This window comes from Emydura macquarii, unplaced genomic scaffold (assembly GCF_026122565.2).
Source record: "Emydura macquarii macquarii isolate MOO-44397 ecotype Brisbane River unplaced genomic scaffold, CSIRO-AGI_Emac_v2 contig_273, whole genome shotgun sequence".
Lineage (NCBI taxonomy): Eukaryota > Metazoa > Chordata > Testudines > Chelidae > Emydura > Emydura macquarii.
The window spans coordinates 21,885-30,899 of NW_027130410.1; the positions used below are offsets into that span (position 1 = coordinate 21,885).

The following is a 9,015-nucleotide window of genomic DNA, read 5'->3' on the forward strand; positions in this document are numbered from 1 at the left end:
TCATGATGCAGCAGTCAGTATAGTGGTGCTGCTAGGCCAGAATAATATTCATCAGTTTATTTCTCAGCTAGGTGCACACTGCTCAGATTTCTATCTATGAGCCATGACCCTGGAATTTTCTAGGAGGATACAATAGGATTGTGCTGTTAAGCAATGTGAAGCTCAGCTACAGGAATAAATATAATACTAGGAATACCAGCACAAATATTCAGCTCCTGTAAACTGGCATAGCTCCATAGCACTAGGGCAATTGACACCAGCTGAATAACTCGCCTAACTTGTCTTTAATAGAGCTATGGCTGATTTACATCAACTGGGGATCTGGCCTTTCATATTTCTTCAAGGTCTCTGTTGTACCCACAACCAGTGGGAATGAAATATTTTAAAAATGCCATACAGCTTTGCATCTCCAGCTGAATGAGTCAAATTTTAGTGTTGTCTGAAGAAGAAAAAATATATCAAGTGCAATTACTGAGAAAGAAAGAAAGAAAGAAAGACAAATCATCCCAATAGAAGTTAAAGATCAGATACAGAAAATCTCTGCAACACTGAATTCATCCAAAGTTCTATCCCTAGTGGGAATGAATCAGTGCATAACCACAAAGTTTCACCCTTGTATTAAGGCCAAAGAGCTAAGACATGCAGTGATAACTTTTCTCTCATCCCCTGAAAGAGACTCATAATGTAAGCAGACAAGGCAGAGAAAGGAAAGAGCTGTGGTTCCTCTGGAAATCCCAAGACTGATGCAAGGCAGGAATAAAAAAAACTAATCAGGTCAGGCCAGCATCTCTGGCCACAGGCTGTGAACCGAGAACAGAACCCAGGTCTCCTGTCTGCCACTAGGAGAGGAAGACCAGCTGCACGGCCCACACAGAGCCAAGGATCCTCATAAAGTCACAGAGGGAGACGGCACATCTGAGAGAGAGACACCAGCGTGCAACACTGCTGCCTAGGAATGGAACACAAATTGAGTTGAGCACAGATGGATAAGCGGGTCACTAGAAGAAAATTTTGATAAAGACATCAGAGAATCCCTCCAGAGCCCATAATCCATTTTTTGATAGAGAGATGACATTTTCCATGAAAATGGACAAGGCAGAACAAAGGAAATTAAAGCCAAGGATGGTGACTGGCCCAGGTCCATCAATTTGAACCAGGTAGCAGGTCATCTGCCAAGGAAATTGAGCTGGCACAGACCACTAAAGCCACAATGGTTACAAACAGCTGGCATCCCAGGATGTAACTGAAGGATGCCAGTCTAACTGTATCATCACCCAGAGATCATTTGGTGCCATCCACCAACTGGTAAGCAGTTAGCAGGGAATGCACAGTGGGCTTTAGAAAATGGGAATCTATTGATGATTTAGTGTTTTAATTTCATGCCCAATGTTTTAACTCCATTGTTTGGCAGAGCTGAGGGACCAACTTTGCTAGATCTGTGGGCTTGGGCTGTAATTCGTCCCAGTCTCTGAAATCATCAGGTGACATCGTGGGGTAGGTCTAGAGAGGGTAGAAACTGAAAGCTCATTTCTATCACAAACAGAGGTGTGTCCAGTGACAGATTTTCCCTCACCCACCTTGTCTCTCTAGTGGTCCGATTGTCAGCAGTGAAGATAATTCCCCAATCCTAGTCAGAGAAGTGGGGAGTGCTGTGTTCCTTTGACACTCACATCATGAGAAGTTTCGGAGGGGAATCGCTCCCTCTGACACGCTAATCCTGACCCGTGACCCTCTCCTTCCCTCCACAGCCATCACACAATGTGCTGAGGAAGAAAATGTCCAACCAAACCACCGTGACCGAGTTCCTTCTCCTGAGAGTCTCTGACGTTCGAGAGCTGCAGATTTTGCACTTTGTGGTGTTTCTAGTGATTTACCTGGCAGCCCTGGTGGGGAATCTTCTCATCATCACAGCTGTAGCCCTCAACCACCACCTTCACACCCCTCTGTACTTCTTCCTGATGAACCTGTCCATCCTAGACCTCGGCTCCATCTCTGTCACCCTCCCCAAATCCATGCTCAACTCCCTTATGAACACCAGATTGATTTCTTATTCTGGATGTGTAGCCCAAGTCTTTTTCTTCCTGTTCCTCGGTTCAGCTGATTTCGCCGTACTGACCATCATGGCGTATGACCGATACGTCGCCATCTGCCAGCCACTGCACTATGAGAGGGTGATGAACAGGGGAGCTTGTGTCCAAATGGCAGCCAGTGCATGGATCAGCGGTGTGCTCTACTCTGCCCTGCACACCGTGAGCACATTTTCAATATCTTTCTGTGGAGGTAACACGGTGGATCAGTTCTTCTGTGACGTTCCCCAGCTCCTCAAGCTCGCTTGCTCCAACTCGTACCTCAGTGAAACCAGGGTTATTTTCTTCAGTGTGGTCTTATTGTTAAGCTGGTTTGTTTTGATAATTGTGTCGTATGTTCAGATATTCAGAGCAGTGCTCAGAATCCCCTCAAAGCAGGGCCGGCATAAAGCCTTCTCCACCTGCCTCCCTCACCTCACTGTGATCTCTTTGTTATTTTTCACTGCCTTCTTTGCCTACCTGAAACCCCTCTCCAGCACCACATCAGGGCTGGATCTCGTGGTGGATGTTTTCTATTCCATGGTACCTCCAGTGCTGAATCCCATCATCTACAGCATGCGGAACAAGGAGATGAAATCTGCCCTGAGGAACCTGATTTTGTGGAGGTTATTCACCAAGAATGAAAGGTCCATCTTTCTCTGATCACCATGGTTTCATTCTGCATTTCTTTACAGGTATAATCAACTAATGACATTTTTGCCTCCATGAGAACATACTGTGCAATTTTTTAGTGAAAAATGCTGTATTTATAGTAGTAAATTCAGACTCTCTCCACTGACTTTAGTGGAGTTGCTCTAGGTTTACACAGGTGTAAATATGATGAAAATATATCTATCTATCTATCTATCCATCTATCTTACATTTTTAAACTGCAAGCTATCAACATCTGAGGACATTCCACATAAAATCAGTAGCCATAACAAAGTGCCCACCAGCCTTCATAGATTCTTTGGCATTTCTCCTTAGGGCATCAAATCTCTGCTTGAGGTACGATGGTCTTTTTGTTTCCTTTTGTGACAGAGGGGGGTATGACTGTATCAAATCATAAACTCTCTGTTGTACTATGTGTGAAAATATTGTCATGGTGATTACATAAATCTGGACCTCCTCAATGGCAACCCTTCGCTCTTTATTGCTGGCAGCTCTCCTACTTAAGAAAAGTGTTTGTTACCTCATTGAAAGAACAACACTGGGAGCAACCGAGATTCCAGGTTGGGGCCATCCATTTTAGTTGCCTTTCAATTACTCGCCCTTTTTCAGGAACAATATTTTTGCTGTATAGGAAGTTAAGTCGAGGAGCAAGGGAAGGAGGAGCATGACCGGTGGGTCTGGAAGTCTTAATTTTAGCACATGACACTGAGATCGGGACCCAATTTAAGATCAGAGTCCTGCTCTGTGTGGGGGCCAGTCGTGATCATACATATGGACTTGCAGGAGATACTGCTGGAGAGATTGATGAAACACAAACAAGATCTATCGATCAATCTATCTATCGATCTCTCTATCGAAGGTTTGTATACTGACAACCAACACCATTGTCTCTGAGCACCTTCTACATAAAATCAGTAGCCATATCAAAGTCCTTAGTAGACATCATGAACTCTCTGGCTCTTCTTATTTTTCAGGGTAAAAATACCAAATGGATTGCAATATTAGTGCAGTAGCTTTCTGTTTTTTCTTTCTGTCTCTGTAGTTTAGTTTATTTTTTTTAACTAGTTGGCTGGTGGGTTGATTTGATCCTTTGTTCCATGTGTTTTTAAGGTGGGAGTGCATGGGGAGATGGTGAGTGTTTAGTTAGACAGCATTGTCAATAGCTTGTCATATTTTGGGACGTCTAGGTTGGATATTAGGAAAAACCTTTTCACTAGAAGGATGGTGAAGCACTGGAATGGGTTACCTAGGGAGGTGGTGGAATCTCTACCGTTAGATGTTTATAAGGTGCTGCTTGACAAGGCCCTGGCTGGGATGGTTTAGTTGGGGTTGGTCCTGCTTTGAGCAGGGGTTTGGACTAGATGATCTCCTGAGGTCCCTGGCAACCCTCATCTTCTGTGATTCTATGATTCCATAATGTATTGGAGGGTCATCCTAGGTGTCATCTCTTTGATGGGGTTTTCTGAGCGAGCTGAAGGTTTTATTTTCACAGTGATAAAGGAGTACAGAAGAGGTGTCTGCATGGCTGAATTCCCATTAAAATATTTTTTAATAGTGCTGGGATGCTATTGTGTTATTAATGATGTGATATAGAGTCAAGAGCCTTATAGACACATTTTTTATTATTTTAACCAAAATGAATAAATCAATGCTATGTCATTCGTGCTGTTGTGGAAAAGAGTTTTTTTGTTTGTTTTTAAGAGGAAGCTCTGCAATGTTTCTTAAAGACAATCAGATTGGAAAATGAGATCAAATTTGTATTCCATTGAAGTCACTGGGATTTAGCCAATCTCTTCAAAAGGATCAGAATTTGGCCCAGGCACACAAAGATCCAAGGGTGGATAACAGCAGGTTAGAGAAAGCCACTGCAATGGAGATGAACAGGTTAGATCCCCATCTCAGCTAAACCTCTGCTAATACAAAGTAGCTCCAGCAACATTGCTGGTATAATAGCTACCAGTTCTGGACCAAAGACACTAGCCTAAGTTCAACATTGACATAAACACTAGTATTTGCAGTGTTGTTGAAACTCTGTTGATTCCAGGATATTAGAGAGACAAGGTGGGTGAGGTGTTATCTTTTACTTGAACAACTCCTGTTGGTGATAGAGACCAGTTTCCGGACTTATACAGAGCTTTCCTTCAGGTCAGAAGACAAATCGAAAGCTGGTCTTTCTCACCAACAAAGTGGGTCCAATAAAGATATCACCTCAGCCACCATCTGTCTCTAACAAATGCTGATGTAAGTTATTTGTATGGCATCATATTGTTATATTATTGATGTCAGTGACAAATGCCACTGACCTGCCAATCCATACACCAGGGGTTCCAAAACCGAGGGCCACGGCACAGTCCACGGAGTTAGTTTACGTGGGTCTTGGGGGGATAATGTACCCCAAACTGCAAAAATTGGTGGAGTGGTGACTAGCAATGATCCCCGATGAGTGGCAGAGGGCAAAGCGGAGCTGCTGGGAAGTGGGCGGAGGTCCAGGCGAAGGGGCTGTCCCAAAACGGTGGCTCTCAGGGTGGCTGGAGGAAACTGTGGAGGACTCATGGCCACTCCGAGCCACCACACCCTGCGATTGGTGGCTGTCGGGACCCTTGAAGTATCAGCCCCAACCCCCAGGGACTGGGGCTCGATGGCGTTGCTCCATTTCTGCCTCACCAATGCTGTAATCAAGACTGTCACAGGCCCAACCTAAGTAGCTGCATGTGCCCAACTTTGATGGTCCCCGAGCCCTTCCCAGCCAATGGGTGCCCCTTGCATCTGAATGGATTCTTAATTCCCAGGCATTCTGCTCCCAAGGTCTGCATCAATCCCACCCCAGCAAGGGTCCCTGTGTGTGGCAGGCAAGGAAGAGCACAGTCTCCTCACCAGTCAGGCTCACCAGCCTGGGGAATATGCTCTGAGAGTCACTGTCCCATGTCGCCAGCTACAGGGCTGGTAGCCAAGCTGTCCCCACTGGAAATTGTAGCACCATTCCACAACACCTTGGGCATCTGAGCGGCTCTATTTAGGATTACACTGCTCATTCCATATGGGAAAGGGGCTTGGAAGGGTGCCCTCAAAACTGTCTGCTTCCATAGAACCTGACCAGACCACTGCATCTGGAAGGTCACACACCTAAGCAGTCAGAAAATGAGCCAACGTGCAATTACAATGGCTTTGTGGTATGTGAGGGCTCTGTGTGACAATCTTACCAGCAGCTGACCTGAGAGCAATTAGGGTGATAGGTAATGGAGGCCGAGGTGGGGGAGAGAGATAGCTCAGATGAGGAGATGAGAGGGAGGTAACTGTGACTGGCTGGGCATGGAGACTGGTCCAGAAGCCAGGGCTAAGACTCCCAAGCCTTTCCAGTTGTTTTACACGTTCTCCTAGAGTCCCCTGTGGATGTGATCCCTGTATTTAGCCTCAGGGGACCATGTGACAGTTGAAGCAAGGAACCACAGACTTTACACAGGAACTTCTCAAACACACACACTTTACTCATAGGCTATGTCATCGCTAGAAATGTGGCACTGAGCTACCTAGTTAAATCAACCTAACTTTCTAATGTAGCCTAGGCCTTAGACAGCCCTAGCGAGTCACAGACCTCTGCAAAAGAATTCAGTGGGAAAATAAATAAATAAGTTCAGTCCATTAAAGCAGTGTGAATGCTCCTTGGTGGATTGTGCTGGTGAATTAAAGCTGTGAGGTTCAGAGTTGTTGGGGCACACTGCCAGTGCAGGGGAGCTTCAGAGCCCTGGCATAGTTGGGAGTGCGGTGGGGAAGTGGTGCCATTGAAGAGCGAGGGGGGCACCTAGATGCTTTTTGGAAAATGACTTTTTGTTTTGGGGTATATATCTCCAGAATCCCTCTCTCAAATGGCCCCATATTTGGGTCACTAACAACTCTAGCTCTGCACAGCCCCCGACCTTAAAACAAAATATTCATGTCTTCAAGCTATTTACTGCTCCTCTTACATTAGTGTTATGGTGTCCTGGGTTGGGCCATCTTGGGGAACTGATCATCAGACCCCTGGATCTAAAAGCATATCTGTCAGCTGATTGAACTAAGGTACCAGTAGTGCCAGCTCGGAAGCAGTAGCGGCTTGGTAAACCTCTCCATATGGTCTAGCTCCTAGGTGGTGGCAAAGAGGCACATTCTATCAAAACTAGGATCTGCATGACCACTTTGTATATATAAACGTATCCCTACAATAAATCTGCGTGGTAAGGAAATATTATCGTCCCCATACTACAGAGGGTGGGATTTCAAGGCTACCTGTAGGGACTCAACTGTTTTTAATTTCTAACGGGAACTGTGCAGTCAACTCTTACAGAAATTGATTTCCCCTCAGAGCACCCACAGTCTCAAGCCTGGGTGCAAATTGAGTTTATAGCTCACATATTTTCATGCAATGCATTAAACACAGGAACAACCCTGCACTCACTTTGGTAGCCTTTCTACTGACTGGTATGCATGTGGGTCATTTTAGATGTAAGCCAGGTCTGAGTGTCTGAGTGGCACTCTCCCTGCTCAGCAGCTGAAAGGGGGGCACTTTATTTGCATGGGCTTTGTATCTGCATGAGTACAATTAAGTATTTAGAATAACTTACCTAGGTGCTGAGCATGATGGGAAATGGTTAGCAGGGCTGGGTTTGGGCTACAAACCACTTTTATGTTAACTACTGGGGTAATGAAATGTTGTCCTTCAATTGTATGAACAGATGTCAGCAAAACTGTGCTTAGTCTGTTATGATAGAATCTGCACCCTAAACTAAACAGAGCTCCACAAGGGTGGCAGACAGATGTTTCAGCCTGGAAATGGGTGGGGGATGGGGGGAAGAGGCGAAGCAGTCTCCTGTTGGGATTGCACTGGCCCTGGTAAAGGGCTGCCCCCAGGCATGGAGTGATTCTCTCTCTCCCCATTGTTAAAAGGTAGAATTAATGATTCATCTTGCAGTCTTTCGTCTCTTGAAAGCAGGGACATTGCCTGTATGTCAGCAGAAGGTTTACCCATGAGCTGAAATCACTCCATCTGCAAGCTGAACCAGTAGAGGATCTGGGAAACCTTGCCTGACCACTAACAGAGCTGAATGAGCACCATGCAACTCTGGTAAGAGGCTGGCACAGTTGGTGCCAACCTGATGTGGTCAGCTGTTGGCAGAGAGGATGGCACAGTTGGTGCTGGTGTGGTTGGCGGAGCACAGGCACAGTGCAGTGCCAGTAAAAATGAGGTCAGGGTAGTGGCTTAAGAGAGAATTGGCACAGTCGGTGCCAGCTGGGTCAGCGGTTGGCAGAGGGGTCGGCACAGTCGGTGCCAGCCCGGTGCAGTCAATGAGAGCCAGGTGCAGTCGGAGCCAGCGGTCGGTGGGAAACAGGCGTGGTCGGATGGTGACTCAGCATTTGAATGTAACTAGGAGACAGCAGCAGAGGGGGCCTGGTCAAGCCTTTCGGACAGGAGCGGCATAGCTGGGGTGGAGCCACACCCAAGAGGTGGACATTGAAGTCAGTACAGGGGGAAGAAGGAAGGGAGAGGCGAAGGACAATTACTCTGGGAGGGGTTTGGTTCATTGAGCTCATGAACTCTGTTTGCACTGTTTCCCAAACCAGTGCTGTGTTACCTCTCTTTTGCTATTAAAAGGTTTCTTTCTACACTCAGAGTCTGTGCTTGCAGAGGGGAAGTATTGCCCTTTGGGGGCGCCCAGGGAATAGTGTGTAATTTCCCAGGTGACTGGGTGGGGGCTGAACCAGTTTGATGTTGTATCATTGAGAGGGACCCCTAGATATAGAACCGCCCCGTGTGGATGCCGATTGGTCTGCAGAAGGGTTACATATGCCTACATTCAATGTGACTACTCGTGTGTTAAGCTAATGAGGTGCAGAAGTGTTTTTCACTAGTACAGCGGGAAAACAGTGGGGTTGGCATTTTCAGTTAGGATCTGATGCTGCATTTTCCTCTCTGCACCCACTCAAGACCTCCCAGGATGGACTAGCTATTGCAATATGGCTTCATCTAAGGTTACAATTGTAATTAAAATTGCTGTTTACTCTATCTTCAAAACAAAATGATTATTAGCTCTCCAACTGAGGAATTCTCACGACCCTCAATAGCATCCAGGGAGAATTTGCTACAAATATCACGTAATTAGATAGAAGGAGAGGTTACTTTTTTATGTATTGGCTACTGTGGAGACTGAAGATAGTGGCGTCTGCAGCACCACATGCACTGCCCCCCCCCCACGTGGATAAAGAGGCAGCCTAGGGAGGGTTGACTCAGCAGCATGAGCCGCAC

The 9,015-nt window shown here is 46.1% G+C and overlaps 1 protein-coding gene across 1 annotated transcript; it reads left to right on the plus strand.

Annotated features, from left to right (window-relative positions):
• The first annotated feature begins 1,775 nt into the window (after positions 1 to 1,775).
• Positions 1,776 to 2,729, plus strand: LOC137153787 (olfactory receptor 14A16-like). Its single transcript, XM_067549559.1, has one exon. The coding sequence runs from the start codon at positions 1,776 to 1,778 to the stop codon at positions 2,727 to 2,729; it is 954 nt and encodes a 317-aa protein (XP_067405660.1).
• The last annotated feature ends 6,286 nt before the right edge of the window (positions 2,730 to 9,015 follow it).